This window comes from Podarcis tiliguerta, assembly GCF_965153285.1.
Source record: "Podarcis tiliguerta genome assembly, chromosome: 7".
NCBI classification, from domain to species: domain Eukaryota; kingdom Metazoa; phylum Chordata; class Lepidosauria; order Squamata; family Lacertidae; genus Podarcis; species Podarcis tiliguerta.
In genome coordinates, this window is record NC_139540.1 from 26,115,326 (window position 1) to 26,135,648 (window position 20,323).

General features: G+C 40.6%; 1 protein-coding gene across 8 annotated transcripts in view; it reads left to right on the top strand.

The window, feature by feature from the left end:
• RUNX1T1 (RUNX1 partner transcriptional co-repressor 1) overlaps positions 1-20,323 on the top strand; it is a 148,115-nt gene that overhangs the window by 101,527 nt on the left and 26,265 nt on the right. For all 8 annotated transcript variants that reach the window (XM_083451126.1, XM_083451125.1, XM_083451131.1 and 5 more), the window contains 4 exons: positions 193-374; positions 12,244-12,494; positions 13,816-13,901; positions 14,932-15,127. In XM_083451126.1, coding sequence (XP_083307252.1) covers positions 193-374; positions 12,244-12,494; positions 13,816-13,901; positions 14,932-15,127 — 715 coding nt within the window. The remainder of the gene's footprint in view (positions 1-192; positions 375-12,243; positions 12,495-13,815; positions 13,902-14,931; positions 15,128-20,323) is intronic.

Sequence of the window (20,323 nt, forward strand, 5' to 3'; positions counted from 1 at the left end):
AGGTAAAAATACTGGTACAAATGTTGAGGATTGAAGCAAAAGATGAATAATGGTTATGAAAGATTAAATGCACACACATACATTACAGCTGAAGTGTGTGTGTGTGTGTAAATGTACCTTTGTGCTTTTGAGGCTAAGGGGGTGCTTTCTAATGGGGGTGTATGTTGTGATGCTGCTCCTCTGATCTTTCAGGCCAATCTGCCCCTGCTACAGCGGGAGCTCCTGCACTGTGCAAGGTTGGCCAAGCAGAACCCCGCCCAGTACCTCGCTCAGCATGAGCAGCTGCTTCTGGATGCCAGCACCACCTCACCTGTTGACTCCTCAGAGCTGCTTCTCGATGTGAACGAAAACGGGAAGAGGCGAACTCCAGACAGGTAAACGTTTCGGAGGGCTTCTTTGTACTGAAAAGGTGCATGCTGAGCTTTGCGAGGTCCACTTTGCCTGTTGCATCAGAATGTTGGGTAATCATTGTTCCTTGACCAGTATCCCAGCACACTGAAAAGAGGTCCCTGCTTTGTTTAAGTGGCGTAAATAACTTTCAGTGGGTCAAGATATTCCTTTGAGTGTTGTATGAATATATGAGTGCTGACTCTATTGGGTTGGGCAGAATGAAGTTTCAGACAGTGGGAGCAATGCCTGTTGGGGGACAGAGCTGCGTGTCACATAGCTGTGGCCCTTAAGGTAGTTTGCTCTCCTCAGGTGTAGTGGAGAATGTTGTCACAGGATCAGTGTCACCCTGCTAGCCATGTCAGCTTGTCTGCGCAAGGGAAGAGCGCCATTTTGTCCTTCTCGGGAACCAAAGAAGTTGAGCTGATTCTGTGGGTAAAAGATGATCTGTAAAAGAGAGACAAAAAACAACAACAAAAGCTTTCTTGTTCTGAGTCACGGTATTGGGCCAGTGGAGACTTTCTGGGATCTCAGGCTAACATTTTTCTGTAATGTCTGAGACCTTTCAATCCAAAGTACCAGAAACTCTACCTGGTACCTTTTTTAATGGCAATGATTATGTTTGTTTGTTGCTACACATGTACACTCTACTTCTAAGCAGTGAGAAGTTTCAGAGGTATAGCACTCATTCATGTAGGGTTCAGTTTCCTTTGGAAGGAGTTCATAGGAAGCTTATGGTGTTTGTAATATTTGTATATAAGCTGAGCAGACAATAGAGATTTGTAGCAGTAACACATTTGCAGCAGATACTGCTCCTTCATTAGGATCCTTCCAGAGAGCAACTCAGCTCTCCATGGGTCTTTTGTAGTCCCAGTCTGAACTGTTCCATCTTTCACACAGTCACAAAATTAGCACATTCCCTGCCTGAGTGTAGGGAGCGGGAAGCTGAATTCGTTTCCCAAAAGCCTGTCTTCTTCTGGAAGGGTCTGCAACTGTTAGCTCCTATGGCAATCTATTCTGCACAACAAAGCCATTTCTGTTTGGCAAGTTTGACCATGCCAGTTATGAAGATGATAGATATTGTAATGGGAGTAGGTCAGATTCCTGGCTCTTAGCACCACAGGGTGGGAGAATAAATTACTACCGATGGTCTCAGGAGGGCTGATGGTATCAATGCCATCCCACTGAGGCAGGTCCTCTGTTGGTCTACAGAGTCTTCTGGTCTGTAGCGACTGATGACATCATCCAGATTCCATGCTTCCACTCTGTATTAGTAGCCACTCTTTTGATCACACTGCTTTCTGCTGCAAACCAGATACTCATTTCAAAAAAGACGAAACTTTCCCAAGAACTTGCATACAAGGTGAAGCCAGTGTTTGAGCCACAGAGCACAAAACAACTCATTTGGACCTGCAGTTTTTGTCCAACTGAATGCCCTGTAGCATATTTGATACAATCGCATCTGCTGTTCTGTATTTAGTCGCATCTGCGAGTGCTCTGGTGACATCCCATTGCACTGAGGCGGGGTGAATTTATTGACAGAGTTCGTTGCAGAATGCTGGGCTTTTTATTTTGATAGAAATGTAGTTGGTTTTTATAGTTGGAAGAGGGCAGGATAAAAATCAAGTTAAAATAAATTAACTAAGTTATGCTTGAATGCAACAGAATGTTCCATTATCAGTAATCAGTGGAGAACTCTGCTTTTTCATGATAAGCCTGAAGGCACAATTTGCCCCTAAATAATTAGGATTATAATGGAGCTCTGTTCACGGGTACTAGTCAACAAATTGTTTGGTTTGTTGCATGCACATTTAAAGTGGCTAGCAGATCATTTGGATTCCATATATGACTGTCACTGTCTCTGTCTCATGCTTTTGTCTTAAGAAAACATTCAATATAGGCCAGGAGAGGGAGAGATGGTTTATATTCTGGTTTAAAGAGCTGGTTTCCAGCCATCTACATCCCACTCCAGTTCCCTGGCTCACATATCATTTTCACTGAGCTGAAGGAATGCTATATAGGGATGTGGTAGTTGTTCCCCCTAACATGCCCCAGCACTGCCTGCATGTAAACGTGTAAAGGGAAAACAATACTCAAGGACTGCCTCTCCCCAAATGAGTCGACCCAGACCCTGTGATCATCATCCGAGGTCCTTCTTCATGTGCCTCCTCCATGAGGGGTCTGGAAGGTGTCAACACGAAAGCTGTGGCTCCCCACTTGTGGAATCCTCTCTCCAAGGAGGCTCACCTGGTGCCTTCTTTATTTATCTTTAGGCACCAGGAAAAACAATCCCTCTTCTTCCAGGCCTTTGACTAATTAAACAATCTATCTGTGACCTTTTAAAGTGTGGGGAGGTATAGTTTTGTTGGTAACTAAAGCATGCATTTTTGTGGTTTTATATTGTAAACCACCCTATGATCCTCGGATGAAGGCTGGTATATAAATTTAATTAAATAATAATACTAGTAATAATAGAGCCTACCAGAATTCTGTGCAAACTATTGTGCCTTCAGTGGACTGGATCAGGCCCTCGTATTTTTATTTTATTTTTATCTATAGAAGATTGCATTTGATTTCTTGGCTCTAGATGATTTTAAGGATAAGCCACAATGTTTTCCCTTATGCTTTCAATTTTCCTTGTTCTTACGACTAGTAGTTAGTTTCCACTTTCCGGCTTATTTTTGGCGACCACAGTTTACTCCTCATGATTTTTAAAAGCACTGTCCTATGACTCCTTCTGAACAAGCATAAATCAAAAGAGAAGGAAATGAAGTTCAGATATCTGAGCAATGTTTGGCACAGGCTCCTGGAATAGCTAGAAGGGAAACTGCTTTTATTTAATCAACAGCAATCATAAGTAATTTAATTGTTGATGCTCACCCTTTAAGCTGAGTTCAGTATAGATGATCCATTTAAATATTAGACATTACACTGCCATTGTCTTCTGTATAGTCAACTCCGGATGTTAACAGGATATCACGGCACACCAAGATTACTTGAATACTTGAATAAAAGAAGCGGGGAGAATTCTCACCCAACTGGATACAAAGTCAATTAGGTCATGACATGGCCCAAGATGTCACAATATTAATGCCACAGACTTATGGATGGGAGATAATCCTGTTGCAGTCTGAACATTTCAGACTTTCTTGCAATTTGAGAATCCAAATTAGTCAACCATATGAAACCATCCTTGCAGGGCAAAACTTAGCTAACTTCTTTGAGGTTTCATTACAGTCTTTGTTGTTGTTTAGTCGTTTAGTCGTGTCCAATTCTTCGTGACCCCATGGACCAGAGCACGCCAGGCACTTCTGTCTGGCAGTTTGGTCAAACTCATGCTGGTAGCTTCGAGAACACTATCCAACCATCTCGTCCTCTGTCGTCCCCTTCTCCTTGTGCCTTTCCCAACATCAGGGTCTTTTCCAGGGAGTCTTCTCTTCTCGTGAGGTTGCCAAAGTATTTGAGCCTCAGCTTCACGATCTGTCCTTCGAGGTAGCACTCAGGGCTGATTTCCTTAAGAATGGATAGGTTTATCTTCTTGCAGTCCATGAGACTCTCAAGAGTCTCCTCCAGCACCACAATTCAAAATTCATTACAATCTAGGAGTGTATAAATCTAGTTAATTAGTTAGTTAGTTAGTTAGTTAGTTAGTTAGATCAATCAGTCAATCAATCTTACTTTCGGCAAATTTAAATTATGGCATCAAAATTGTTCACTGCGTTTCTATGTCACTGCCCAACTTTCCCCATTGTTATGTGTTTTCCATAATGTATTTATCCTTTTTTAGTCAAGCAACATAAATTTCAGTTTGATTTCTAACTTTGTGCTTATGTCTGGACACACTACAGTTTCTAAAAACATACATGTTGGTGTTAGAACATCCCTTATGGATTCCAACCACCCCCACCCCCAATATCTGTTCACAATGGTTACCTGTTGTTTGAGATGTCCTAGTCTTGTTAGAGGCTGTGTCATAAAATAAACCCAGAAGAGAATGTCAGGTACTGGAAAGTTTTTTTAAATATCTACCATTGGTGGCAGCACTGGAAGTCTACAGTGACTTGGATCCAAAGATTGGAAAGATAAAATGTATTATCATCATTTCGTGAACTCTTGCACAAGTGCTATCAGAACACTTCTTGTATTGCAGCACTATAGTGCTTTGGGGTTTAGTGTTAGGCAAATCTGTCAGTTTTGGTACCTGTTTCACAGTTTTCCAGACTTACATTTGAGATATCCATGTTTCTGCATCAATCTGCAATAAAATAAAATAAAATATCCTAATGAAAATTCTAGTACACTTTCCCCCTAACATAAACCTTTTCATGTGCAATTTTGCCTACCATACATATTTTTGAAAGCATTTCCCCCTAATATAATGTATTTTGCATATTTTTCACTATTAGGTCTCATTTTCCCCTAATATTTGTACAGTGGTGCCCCGCAAGACGAATGCCTCGCAAGACAGAAAACCCGCTAGACAAAAGGGTTTTCCGTTTTTTGATGCGCTTCGCAGGACGAATTTCCCTATGGGCTTGCTTCGCAAGACGAAAATGTCTTGCGAGTCTTGAGATTTTTTTTCGCTCCCCACCCCCTTTTTCTAAGCTGCTAAACCGCTAATAGCCTTTTAGCAGCTAATCCGCTAAGCCTTTAATAGCCGCTAATAGCTGCTAAACCGCTAATCCGCTAAGCCGCTAATAGGGTTGCTTCGCAAGACGAAAAAACCGCTAGACGAAGAGACTCGCGGAACGAATTAATTTTGTCTTGTGAGGCACCACTGTACTTGTATACACACTATTTGGTTGGAGAACTGTATCACAAAATTCAGAGAAGTGCACGTTTTAAATAGCTGCATTTTGGTTCACATCTTGTTTTGGGAGGTGTGAATGCCAACCGAACCAAATTTCTCCCCCATCCCTAATTAGAGTTTTGTTGCAGCATGAAAAACCTGGTGAATAAGGAAGTTGCAGGCTGCCAAATATGAACTTTAGTGAGCCATAAAGAGATTTTGGAAAGAGCTCGTGCATAGCATTGCACAAGGGTTTGCAGAGACAGAATGACTCTCAATTTCTCACACAGTGCTTTTCTACTAGGCTATAAATAGTACTGCCATGAAGAATTTCCCCTAACAGAAACAAACCACTCTATCCAAGCCTGTGTTTATGATTTTCACCAAGCTGAAGAGGTATTTTAAAGATGGCAGGCTGCATAAGTCTGACGCTGCAGTGTATATACTTGATATCCTTCTCTTCCTCCTACTGTCTCAGCTCAAACAGGTTTTACAGGTTCTGTAGTGCTTCAAAACCTGCAAAACCTAACTGCAGCTAGGCAGAAAAGCTGAGAAGTGTATTCAAGTTGCCAAATGACTACCATCTCTGTGTAAGCTAAATTGCATGTTGTTCCAGTCATTCTGGGTCCAGGATATTTTGAAGAGAAACTTCTCCCAGATGAGCCTTTACAACTATAAAGATCTTTCAGTAAGTCCTGCTATTGTGTAGGAAACAGGACCTTTTTGATAGCGACACATTCTTGCAGAAAGCTGCTCCTATTGAAGTGCAGAGACTATTGCTGATCTACTAAAAGCCGTTTAATGCCATCAAGTTGTTTTTATGATACGTTTGTAGATTTCCTTGAGATGCATGTGGACAGCGACTCATAAATTAAAGAGAACAAACGATTTGAAGGGATAAAGCTTAATTCTGCCAATTTTTGCGACTTTGGTGGATTTGGAAATTGTTACTATCCAATATTGTATTTAGATGGAATATTTGCATTTAGACATTATAATTTTTATTGATTTTAAGTTCCTAGTGAGAAATGCCCCCCACACTTTAAAAACTGAGCAGGTGGGGTAGAAATTAGTTAAAATAAAGCTAATAAATCCCACCCTTCACCCTTCCTTGGTGTGAAGGGCTGCCTGTTCAATGAAAGCTGAAAAAAGGTTCAGTATTCCTTGTTTCTGCCTTGTGCATGTACCCACTCTTACCATAAAGGTTTGTGGACAACCAGGAAAAACATATAATACAATTAATATAATATACTATAATTCAGTAACTTAAATATTATATATACCCCGGTCTACTGTAAGAGCAGCCTGCCAGCAGAGCTCTGTGTTTCACTGAATGTTTTCTTGGTGCATATGGTCTGATACGGATGAGCAGCCACAGTGAGAATTTGGAGTCTATTAAACTAGCTCATTAAAACGATCAATCTGTTTCTGTAATAATACTGGGAGCCATCAGTCATTGAATGAGAGAAGAAAGTGACACCTGAGGAGACAACACACTCACACACATATATGTACATATATTTCTTTTTTATAACTGCATAGCATGCCAGATGAAAAATGCTCTGCTCACTCTATAAATGACCCCCTCCCCCGACCAGACTTCTACCCTATTTTGGGAAGTGGCATAATGACTATTCCATCACATTTGATCCAATACTTTTTCATCTGTCCTGTGCCAAGGAACTTATTTGTAAAGAATACATATGTAAAGAATATAGTGAAATTGCTACATATATAACTGTAGCTCCTAACTGGTATATATTAATTACCTAACTTTCTAGATATAGTATAATGAATAGCAACAATGTGCCTGCAATTGGCTAAATCGCCTTGCTTTATAAGAACAAAGGAAAGATGTCAACAATGAGGCAACTTTATGGCTATTTGGGATTCATTTGCTGAATTTTGTAACCTGAGGCTGGAATCTTGTACCTACATAATTGTCAGTAAGTTCAATTGAACTTAATGCGACTTGCTTCTCAGGAGACATGCATAGCATTGTGCCATGGATATATTTATGCCTAACCCAGGGAGATCTGAAGGCAGAGAAATAACCAAAAACAAAGCCCTGCTGGGTTTGCAGCAGCAATGTGAAAAAGATGGCAGGGGTTAGCAACAGTGTTTATCCAGTTTCCTTTCTTCAGTTTCCAGTTGGTTTTGCTTTCCCCCAAGATCTTCCATTTCAATTGGGCACAAAATTAGTCCAAAAATTAGTTGAAGGACTGGAATGCTACTCCACCCAGCCCTGTTCTGGGGGGTATAAATAAATTGGCCATCCACTCAGTGTGGTGTGTTTCTTTTTAAGTTCTTCACAATCTGCTTGGGTGTCATCAATTTGGTGCCATCAACAAACCTGGCCACCTCATTGTTCACTCCTAATTCCATATCATTTTTAAACAACTTTAAAACTACAGGTTCCAGTACAGCTTCTTTCTTCCCTCCACTTTGAGAATTGTTCATTTATTCCTATTACTGTTTGCAATAACCAGTCCTGCTAAGTTGAACGAGACAAAGAATCTTTCTGAAATCCAAGACTAAAGTGTCTGTGAGACCGACATGCTGTTGACACTCCCAGAGAGCTCTAAGATTTAGAGAAGCAGGACTTCCCTTTGCAGAAGGCATGCTGGATCTTCTTTAGACATGTTCTCCTACATGCTTGATATGACAGAATCTTTAATAATGTGTTGATAATATTTATCTTTAATAATGTGCTTCTCTAATCTACCCATAAAGATGTTAACATTAAGCTAACTGGCCTGTAATTTCCCAGATTCCTTTAAAAAACAGGTGTTACATTGGCTACTTTCCAATGTAACACCTATTTACATTGCTAGTATGGAGGCCAATTTTAGAGGCAAGTTACATATTTTTGTTAGAAGAGCAGCAGTTTCATATTTGATTTGTTCTCTTGGGTGGATGCCATCTGGCCCTGGCAATTTGTTCTTTTTAGTTGCCAGTAAGCCTTAGAAGATCATGTCTATTTGTCTCAGTCCTTCAGACTATCTCCTCAAAAAAGTCAGCCTGTGCATAGGTTACCTACATCTTTTGCAGCAAAGACAAGCACAAAATCCTTTCAGCCTCTCTGCAATTTCCCTGTACACCTTTGGCAGAAACTCTTTTATCCTGTAACGCTCCAACTGCCTCACTGACTAATTTCCTGCTTCTGACCTTTTTTTGGTCTTGGCAATAAGAACAATTATTGTTGTGTTGTTTTCAGCAGTTCTCAAATTCTTTTTTCCCACTTGCCTTATTGTCAACATACATTTGTCTTTCTTCCAGAACATTGTGTGCTCAGAACACTTATCCACAAAAGTGGATGTGCAATTTCCATAATGTTAAGATATTCCTGTGTCGTTAATTGCACACCGTTGCACATTTTAAAAGCACCTTCATTCGCCATTTGATTACCTTGTAAAATAAGCTATTGTTCTATTTGCATTTTGCCAACAAGAATAAGGTAGCATTACTCAGGCTCAGTTTCTAGTGAGAAATTAAATAATCCTTACCCAGCTCCATAGGTGGACAGCAGTCACCTTGGCAATTATGGACAGCAGTTCAAATATATTCTCCATACATCCTCCTGTCTATTGAACACCCACTACACTTGAATTTGGAAGCTAATTGTTTGTGAGGGGTATTTCATCCATTTCCTACAGACCTAAATCAAGTGTGGATTAGTGGCTGCTATCCCTATCCTCTCCACCATATTTTTCATGTTCCTGTAATGGAGATGTTCTTTGGTCTTGCATTCTGCTTCAGCCAATCAGAAATGTGCCCTGCAACTTGTGGGTGCTTTGTGATAGGACACCTGTTTTGCACGCAGAAGGTCTAGGTTCAATCCCTGACGCCTCCAGTTAAGCAGAACAGAGGACAGATGATTGACTGCCAGTCAAGTTTTAGGTCCCAGGCACATGACAACTATTATTTGCTTCTCTGAGCATGGGCAGCATGAATTTCCTTCTTATTAGCAGACTGAACTTAACTATGGTGATTGTAATTACTTACAAGATAAAAATAGAACAGTAGTCACTTTTTGATGGTCATCAAAGAGAGCGATGGAAGTCACAGCCTAGCTTAACTGGTGCGTTGTTTCCCATGCAAAGGCACAACAGACCCAGTTAGATTAACAGCAGAACATCCTGCACATTTGTGTTTAATTCACAAACCCTGCAGCCTGCCTGAGACTTTTATTCACGTGTGAATATGCAATTTTCACTTCAAGCATGAAAAATAACAGCTTTCACAGCATCCCTGTTAATTATAGGTCTCCTTTCAAAAGTCGTGCGTGACAAGGTGTTAAGAATATTGTCTCAGTAGTGGTCACATATAAATCATTTCCACATTACAATATTTTTAATGGTTTGGCCAAGTTGGTTCCAAAGGATAGAAGTTGCATTCCCTGTCTAAGACATAGTCAGGGAAAACCTACAGAAATCAACTGACAAGTTAGTCATGACTTGCATAACTCCATTTGCTGGTGTGGGTACAGGATGTTCACGGTGCTCTGTAGGCCAGACCGTATAACTAAACACAGGAGATTGGTATTTGGGTTGAAATAGGCCACAACTCTATTGATTACAGATTCCAGTTGGTTTGGCCAAGGCATTAGGTATGATTCTAATATCAAGCAGCCTACCTGCTGATTGATAAACCAATTGAGGTAAGCCCTGAAGTGGGGAGGTGCCCCTGACATGCACCGGGTGCCATAACCCTGCCCAGGGTTGGCATTGGGAGATGTGTTTTGGCCCATTGGCCCCCGATGGGCTCCCGGACAGAGTCACCCCTCCTAGACGCCTTTAATGGGGTACCTGCTCAATTAAGGATCCAACCCAATGTCTTATCTGCCAGAGTTGTGACCGTTGCTATGAGGTAGGCAAATTCCTCCCTGGGCCTAAATATGGTGGCCAACAAACCATAGGAAGGTCCCGTTCATCCTGCCCATTCACCTCCTGGATGGATGTTTGGTGAATCCTGCAGTGATCATCCAAGAGGATGACTCACAGCAGGCTACCCCCTGAAATACAGTGGGAGTATCTTCATCTTATCCCCCCTGTGGCCTGATAGGTCCATGGGACAGGATCCAACTGGCATCCCAGCATGGCTGGGAAGGGGAGACACCAAGCATCTCTTCCCCCACTGCCCCAGCCATGCGGTTCCAGAGCCATGCCGTGGCTGTGCCACGTGGTAAAGGCTGCCCACCTGGAAACCCAGGTCAGTGGTATTATTTCTGCGGGTTTGCTCTGAGTATAACAAAATCAGATACATCCAATGTATGTTAATTGAAGTGTTGCTTTTATTGGTTTGTATAGTTTATTTATAGGTTTGTACAGAAATGGGAAAGCTTCCAGGTTCCACAAAAATCTGCAGAGATGAAAGTTAAGATTTGGGTACCTTCTGCCACTTGTAAGCCAGAACAATAAATAAAGCATTTTTAAAAAATGCTTATTATCCTTACGTTTTGTAAACAGTTTGTTATCTGCAATGCAGATTTTTCAGTCCATTGCAATCTAGTTCCATCAGTCTAAGTTGGGCCAATCAAATGCACAATCTTAACTACATGATATCCTCTTATCACAAAAGCATGTGGGGGATTTCTTTTCTTTCAAAGGTAAAGCTTTCATTTCTGCTAGTGTCGACAGGCATATCAAAGGTAGAATTGTCCACCACTCCCTGGGTAATAGCAACTTAATACAATGAGAAGAGGGAAAAGCACAGAAAGTTCTCCAAGTAGCATAGCAGTATGTGCAGTAGGATGGCAGCAATCGTTTTGTTTGAAAGGATCCAATTTCAGAAAGCAGCATGACCATTTTAAAAGTACTGTTGTATAAACATTTGATGACATGGTTTCCTTTCAATCCTGTGCTTTTACTTTTTCCGCCTATCATGACCCATGTAGGAAAAGTTGTAGTCATATCAACAGCAGTGGGTTTCCCTCCCCCCCCCCCCCAGCACCTGTGCTGTAGTTGCTACTATACAAACAGTTTAAGAACAACCATTATATATGCGGCTTCCAAAATGCATCTGCAAAATCTCTGAAATGCAAATGTGGGAATGTGTTACAGTTGGTAGAGAACTAATGATATTTCCCATGCAAAATTATTATTATTATTATTATTATTATTAGGCTATTATAATTTTTTTTGCTCTAGAAATGTCTGCTTGCTGTTTATTTGAGAGCTTTCATAATTCTGTACAAGATATTGCTGCATTTTATCAGTAGTATGCAATTCAAATAAAGTGTTTCTATTTGTATTATATTTCTCTCTGGGAAAAAATTCACAGAATTCTCAGTTTTCATTTAAGGTGTGGTATATGTTTACGTGTAAAGAACTGATCTTTCACTCTTACGAATGTTTTTAAAAATACCAACACTTTTAATGTTATGGCACTTGATAGTACTCTTCCTGATGGCACAGGTTTTGGAGGATTTAAACCCTTGTCAATAACTCTCTAAGTCTGAAAGAGATTTTTATCTACAATTCCAAGAAAGACTGTCAAAAAAAAAAAAGTAGTAGCAATGATCGTTCTCTGATAGGAGATCATGACAAAGTTATCAAGAAGCAAAGTCACAAATGAGCCAAATATTCTTGGCTATGCGCCCATGCATTGGGCAATAGAAGAAAAAAGTGACTCTAGTAAATTGTAAGATGCTGACATGAAGAAAGGATTTCTACCAATTTATGAATGTGGCTATTGCTCAGCTTTAAAGCAAAGCAGGGTACAAACTGGAATAAATCCTGCGTTTTAGTGGAGTCTGAAATAAATGTCCATAATGAATAAATGTATTTCATCTACTGTATGTGCTATGAAAGTTACACTCACCTTCCCTGTAGGGAGGAAATACAGTGGACACTCGGGTTGCGAACGTGATCCGTGAAGGATTGCATGAGCAAAGCGCGATTTAGCTCTTCTGCGCATGCGCAACCGCCGAAACCCGGAAGTAACCCGTTCCGGTACTTCCGGGTTTCAGCAGGTCCGTAACCCAAAAAAACGCAACCTGAAGCGTCTGTAACCCGAGGTATGACTGTAACTCTTTCACAAAACGTGTTGCCCTTTTTCTTCTTTAGAACCAAAGAAAATGGCTTTGACAGAGAGCCTTTGCACTCAGAGCATCCAAGCAAGCGGCCCTGCACTATTAGCCCAGGCCAGCGGTACAGTCCAAATAATGGTTTGTCTTACCAGCCCAATGGTCTGCCTCACCCCACTCCGCCTCCACCTCAGCATTACCGTTTGGATGATATGGCCATCGCCCACCACTACAGGGACTCATACAGACACCCCAACCACAGGGACCTCAGGGACAGAAACAGACCTATGGGTAAGCAAAGCTCATCCTCTTGGTTTGCTCTACATAGGCATCAAACTTCAGTTGCTCTTTTATGAGTAGAGAAATGTATAATACTGTCCTTGACTTGATCGCAGCGCATGTCTGAAGATGGGTAGGGGAGAGAATCCCTCCGGTAAATTGCCCTATTCTCTGCCCCTGCAGAGTTAGAAAGTAGGAATGTTGCAGTTTAGACCTGCTCTGCCTTTTCTGCATTCCTGTTTCTGGGATGTCCAGAAATCACAAATGTTTAATAAATAAAAATAGGTTTGATTAAAAGAAAATGCGGGTTCTGAAAGTCATAGAAATGTTAATTTTATTCTTATGGGTCCCGTCCCCCCAGTAGATGCATCTTTCAGGGCCCGCTGAAATAAAAGGAAGTTAGACAAAACAATATGTGTTTTTTTTGTGTCTTCCATTTAATTCCACATCAATTTGCAATGGAATTCCCAGGAGTTTGTGCCCTAAGACTGTATTGACTTCCATAAACTATTGAAAGTTCAGTTGCATAGCATAGCAAGGGACCCACCAATCTGAGAGACTGCCCCTCCCTATATTAGCCAGTGTGCCAGTCGTAATTGGACAATCAAGCCCTTCTCTGTGGGTTGTCACTGCAGTAGATTAGATTGATGACAGCCATCAGCAGGGTCTTTAGCACCATGGCCCCTAAACTTTGGAATGCTTGGCCTGTTACGCGAGGAGATCCTTGCCTTTATCTGCTGTTTTTGCACAGTTGATTCTGTGGATGTATCACAGAGGGCTTTGTATGTTTCACCCAATTTGGGAGGGGAGAGATAGTTTCCTTTCATTGGATGCCTTTTATTATATGATGTCAACTGCTTTGAGCATGAGGGAGCAGTCTGACTGTGTTTTAAATAAATGAATAAATTCTCTTTGCCCCCATCCCTATTTCTGTTTATTGATTGGACCGGAATGTGATATGCCTGCTTGTGTTCCACTTATCACTGTCTAGCAATGTTCTCTCCTCCTTATTGATCTCATAATACTGAGGATCGATGGGGCAAGTCTGTATTTTTTTGTGTGTTTTTTTTCATTGACTATCTACTTCTCCAGAACTGCTGTTGGGGACCTAGAAGGTCTTATTATAATTCAGGCCCTGTGATCTTATTCTGTGCCTCTTTCATTTGCTTGATGCTAGTGTATCTGATCGGTGTGTTGCGTAATAGTTGTGCCTCATAACCAGGCATTGTTGTGAATGCCTATAATTTATGGGTATACGTGGAAAATTAAATTATTGTTAGTTGACTCTTGCATGTTATTAATATTTCATGGGGGGGTTGCTTGTTTTTGGCAGGGTTGCATGGCACACGTCAAGAAGAAATGATTGATCATAGGCTAACAGACAGAGAATGGGCAGAAGAATGGAAACACCTCGACCATGTAAGAAATACCTGTGCATTTTTGTGTCTCAATAGATGTATAAGTAGATTGCAGTCTCAAAGTAATAAGCATTATGAAATGAGTACTATTTAAATTATTCAGGGCTCCCCAAACAGCACAAGAGAAACTTGTACCTTGATCCATATACGCTTGTGGCTTGGAGGATTTCTTTTGTATGCCATCTATTTCCTCCTGTAGGTAACCAAAGGTTAGGCAGTTCAGTTTGTCACATACATGCAGTAATGAGCACATAGACAAAGTTTATGACTTGGAAAGGGCCAATTGAAAGATCTTCTCAGATTTTAATTCACTAAGTAAGCTTGGTCAAGGCCTGGGAGGAGAGGAATGTTTTTGCTTGGCACCTAAAAGATGAAGATGAATGTTTTCCCTGGGGAGAACGTTCCACAAACGGGGAACGTATTGTGTAAATTATTGTTGTTGTATTGGTTTTTAAGTTCGCTATACTACTTACCTAGGCATTTCTGCTTAACTTAAGAATAATATGGAAGTTGTCTCTGTTATGGCCTTGTTCCCATGTTTACATTGCTTCTTCCCACACTGCTGGCGTAACATAAGAAGTACTCGGCTCCTTTAGTGGAGCCCATTGTGAGGCTGCTCCCTGGACCAGCATCAACAGTGAAAACTAGGGCAATTGCAGCATGCAAAAGATTCGCAGAATGGATGGCTCCCAGATGGCTCTGGGCTTCTTTCATCACACAGTGGCATGGGAAGAAGTTCCACCATGGCAGCTCCCATGCCAGCAGTGCAACATGAAATTAGAGCAGGATATTTGTATGTCCCCCAAGGAATTGTATATTGGGTGCCCTCCAGAACTGTTCCTTCAAAACCTGCTAGTTATTTGAACAAGGAATGAGTTCTCAGCACTGTGACTGAATAAACATAAAATATGATTAGACAGTAAAAACAGGTATGGTGTTGTGTCAAGTCCAACTCCCAAGTTCAAATCCCCACTCATGGAATGTGTGTGGTGTGAAGCCCTTTCTGACACCTTTTCCTTTCCAACTTCCAGCTTTTAAACTGCATCATGGACATGGTGGAAAAAACAAGGCGATCTCTCACTGTGCTACGGCGATGTCAGGAAGCTGACCGGGAGGAACTTAATTACTGGATACGGCGGTACAGCGATGCAGAGGATTTAAAAAAAGGCAGTGGTAGCAATCACTCCAGGCAGCAGAGTCCAGTGAATCCAGATCCCGTCCCTTTAGGTACTGTATCTGCATTAAATGGAAACTTGTTGTTGTTGTTTAGTCATGTCCGACTCTTCATGACCCCATGGACCAGAGCACACCAGGCACTCCTGTCTTCCACTGCCTCCCACAGTTTGGTCAAACTCATGCTGGTAGCTTCGAGAACACTGTCCAACCATCTCGTCCTCTGTCATCCCCTTCTCCTTGTGCCCTCCATCTTTCCCAACATCAGGGTCTTTTCCAGGGAGTCTTCTTTTCTCATGAGGTGGCCAAAGTATTGGAGCCTCAGCTTCAGGATCTGTCCTTCGAGTGAGCACTCAGGGCTGATTTCCTTAAGAATGGATAGGTTTGATCTTCTTGCAGTCCATGAGACTCTCAAGAGTCTCCTCCAAACTTAAAAGAGTTCATATATATTTTTATAATACAGTGCTCCTTAGAATGTGTCTCTGCCCAATCCTGCTTTCTCTCAGTCCTTCTATTTTTGTTGCTCCCTTTCTTTAAAATCACCAATGGAAGGGGAAGTTGTACTGAAATGCAACTTCAGCTCCATCTGCTTACTTGAATTAGGCATATAAACCTGTACAGTGGTACCTTGGTTCTCAAACTTAATCCATTCCAGGAGTCTATTCAACTCCTGAAACCATTTGAAAACCAAGGCGCGGCTTCATATTGGCTGCAGTAACTTCCTGCACTCAAGCGGAAGCCACATCGGATGTTTGGCTTCTGAAAAACGTTTGCAAACTGGAACACTTACTTCCGGATTTGCGGCATTCGGGAGTCAATTTGTTCAGCAACTAAGCTGTTCAGAAACCAAGGTTTGACTGTATATGGAACAGAAAAGTACTAAAAAAAACCGAGAGTGGAAACTGGTAGTCAATATGACAACTTTGGATGCCACTCTGGTCTTACTTAAACATTTCTGTTTCGACTTGCAGAATGGTAAAACCTTTGCCAAGCGTGTGCCATTCTTCTGTGGTTTTTGTTTAAATCCTGGTACCAAGTCTCTCCCTAGAAAAGCAATGAATATATTCATTCTGTATTACCTTTTCAATTGTGCAGTTTAACATTAGAGGAGTAATGCAAAGTCAGTGTGGTTGTGGTCGAGAGGAAGGCGGCCAACAACTGAAAATGGCCTCAAGTGTAACTGGTACACTGTTGCAGTAGGTACTTCTCCAGCCAACAGAGGAACTGAGGGATCATGGCCATAGTCATTTTTTTTAAAAAAAACTTTAATTAAGGCCATCACAAAATATAAATATTGCTTTTGTGTGCTCTCTGTGTTTCAGATGTCAGAGATCCCCCTTTGTCATTTTTAATGAGCTAATCCACCCTTAAAAATTACCAGCTTGTCATCTCCAGTAGCTTTGCGTGGGGGAGGGGAGGACCATCTGTTACGCTGTTGCGTCTTTCCCCCCTTTATGATTTATATTAGTACCCATTCTGAAGATTAGTTTTGACTATAGTTATAATCAGCCCATTTTCAGTCACTGTGATGATTCTAATCCAGAGGACCATGAATGGGAAAAAAGAAAAGAAAAATACTGCTCACAGAATTCTGTGCACACATGTACAAACCTGTGCTCTGGGTGGAACAGTCTTCCACTGATGCAACTTGATTCCTTTTGCTCAAGTTTTCAGTTTCAATAACTTGTACGAAGCAGATAGATGATACTCATGGTATTCTCGTGTGCAGAGCACTTTTATCAGTTATGACCTTCCTAATATAAAACTGCACAGAGATGAGGGGCCATAGCAGCTGCATGAAGAGAATACAGTGGTATTCTCAAACCTAACCCATTCCAGGAGTCCATTCGACTCCCAAAACTGTTCAAAAACCAAGGTGCGGCTTCCAATTGGCCTCAGGAGAAGTACTCCTGTACTCAAGCAGAAGCCACATCGGACGTTCAGCTTCCGAAAAATGTTTGCAAACCAGAACACTTACTTCCAGGTTTGCAGACTTCAGGAGCCAATTTGTTCGACAACTAAGCTGTTCGAGAAACAAAGTACCACTGTACTGTGTTGAGTCCCTAGTGTTGTCCATTAAAAGTAATTTAGAGTAGGAGGAGTATGAGATTTCTCTGTCTGACACTTTGGAGAACCTCTGCTAGAGTTGGCAATTAGACTAGGTAGGCCAGTAGTCTGATTCAAAACAAATTGTCTTTATATGAATCTCAAAATAAATAATGTAGGCCCAAATATTGTTAAAAACAGCAAACACATTACATTTTGAAACAAACTCCCCCCTCAAAAAAAATAACTCTGAAAACACAATAATTGAAATACTCCTCGCATGCTTGTTTCAAAATAACAAGAAAATCCAATAAACATTTATGTGTATTATACTAGATACTTGACATTTCTATGCACTACTCACATATGCATATATGTTAGGTAAAGCTATTTCAGGCATTTAAAATTGGCTTGGTCCATTGTTGTGTCAAATAAAATAAGTGCTTAAAAATTTGCATGGAAGGTAGGAGAGTAAAATTGTTTCAGTCCTGAAAAACACCACTTAGAAAAGCTCACACTTAGGACTCACTTGATGGGAAATGATGGGCAATCATGTAAATAATCTATCACTTTATTCAGCCACTTTGTAGGAGGATGTTTAACATTATGAATAACGTTTGATCTTCATCCTCTTAAAAAGGAATTCCTTTTTATATATCTTGTGGTATAGTAAACACAATAGGCTGAGTTACTATTGAAGGTTTCTTAGGAAGCTAGAAACATAAGAACCTACCTCATACCAAGTCTTAAAGGTAAAGGTAAAGGGACCCCTGACCATTAGGTCCAGTCGTGACCGACTCTGGGGTTGCGGCGCTCATCTCCCTTTACTGGCTGAGGGAGCCGGCGTACAGCTTCTGGGTCATGTGGCCAGCATGACTAAGCTGCTTCTGGCGAACCTGTGCACAGAAACGCTGTTTACCTTCCCGCCGGAGCGGTACCTATTTATCTACTTGCACTTTGAGGTGCTTTCAAACTGATAGGTTGGCAGGAGCAGGGACCGAGCAAAGGGGGCTCACCCTGTCACGGGGATTCGAACCACCGACCTTCTGATCGGCAAGCCCTAGGCTCTGTGGTTTAACCCATAGCGCCACCCGTTACCTTTGGTCAATTTAGCTCAATCTTATCTACACTGACTGGCAGCAACAGATCTCCAGGTTTGCAAACAGCCCTAATGTGGAGATATCATGAAATGGGCTTTGGATTTATGTATGCATAGCATGTGCTGAGCTACAATCCTGCCTCTTTTTTGTATTCTATATGGTATGATGGACAGGTGAGTCAGAGAGAGACATAATTTGAAAATTAACACTATAAAACTCTTACATACACATGGAGCTATCTTGGCAACAGATTACTTGACTTTTTTGAATCTACACAGCTGATTCACTTGCACAGATATTACTTAGAGGAACTAGCATCCTCCTTTCAAAACATAATTGCCCTTCAAAATTTGCATTTCTCTGAATTTTGCAGTGCAGTTCTGCAGCCAATCTGTATAAAAGTGAATATGTTGGGGGGGTGCATGAAATGCATACTTTGGTGAAAATTGCATACAAAAATGCATTATATTGCAGGAAAGTGTTCTGAAAAAATGTATATAGTAGTCAAAACTGCAGAAAAGTATATATAGGGACAGATTTCACACTAAAATACTAATGAATTTTCAAGACAACTGCTACTTGCTGAGGAAGCATGGAGAACTGAATGGGAAAGTTTGCAAAAATTAGAAACTGGGGAAAACATTGAAATTATCCAGTGATTGTAAATGCAGAGAAAAATCTTAAAACTTTTTTTGTCAGTCTGCTTGTCTATTAATTGATGTGATTAGTTCCTTGCTCAGGGTGTTTTGGGGAGGGTAAAAATGTGATGTTGTGGTAATATTAGCATTATTTTAAATTACTATTATTACGGCCTTCTTAAATGTTGTAAACTACATTGAGAGTGTAGTGGTGCCCTGAAAGTTGATTTATAATTAATTTAATTAAAACATAAATAATAACATAAGGCTGGAGCAGGGCTAGTTTCTATGCCTTGAGTTGCTATCATGCATCTTGAAGAGATGGAGGCAAGTATAATGACTGGACATGGGTTTCATTTTTCTAGTGTACTTTGTATCTTGTTTCAGATGTCAAAAGTGCCTTTTCTCTTTCTATGCTTGCAGCACTGTTTATTTCTGTTGCATCCAATCTCCCTGATGATCTGCAGAATCCCAAAATGCTTTTTTGTACTTGCCGAACTTTACAAGCAGCTTGACAGGTTTTCTCCAATTTATGAATTGTTCCTGATATTAAGATTGATTAATCTCCTACACTGTATACATGAAAAACTTTGCATCACTTTGACAATAAGCCAAGTAAATGAAGAGATGGATATTTTCCTTCTTATAAAAGCAGGTCTTCTAGCTACAATACAGGTGTTCTGTTATTTACCTAATTTAAGACAGTCTCTATTTTTATTTTCACACCTCAATTTGTTATGATCTTGTGAATTGGCTCATTCCTTTAATTTCTTTCCAAATGTTCATCCTTGACATTGCATTATGGTGTGCTAAACTCCACCGCAATTCCTTGGTTCTTTTATGATACTGTTTTCTTATCATTTTGTTTCTCTAACTCTGCACATAGTCTTGGGTTAATATCTGCAAACAGTTGGTCTAGTACTTCAGTTAGGGGAAAAAATTAGTGTCCCTTCCATTCTCTGCATGCTGTTGACATTTGCAAAGTAGTAAATCTGGCGTTGTTGCAGAAATTAAAATTCCTTCCTCTAGTCCCTTCCTTTTAGTACCTTGGTTGATTTTTTTCAGATATGACTTTGAAAATGTCATTTTCTTTTATACCCCAAAAAATCTTTTTATTGTTCTTGGTGGCTACAATCCAGTAATAGTTATAAAGTGACAAAATCCTGACAAAGTTGCATTGGATCATGTGTAACTTTTAGTGGATAAGCAAACATGTCTCTCTTTCTAATGCATTTTTATATTTCGTTTACTTTAAATAACACTTTAATTAAACAGGGATTTATTTAAAATGTTTATATTTTACCATTCCAAAGCTTAAGACAGCCCACAAACTAACCATAGAATGGACAATATATGCCAATTAAAGCTTTCAAGGACTGTCTCTCATAAAGAACATTATAGTAATCAAGAAGAAGAAGAGGAGTTTGGATTTGATATCCCGCCTTTCACTCCCTTTAAGGAGTCTC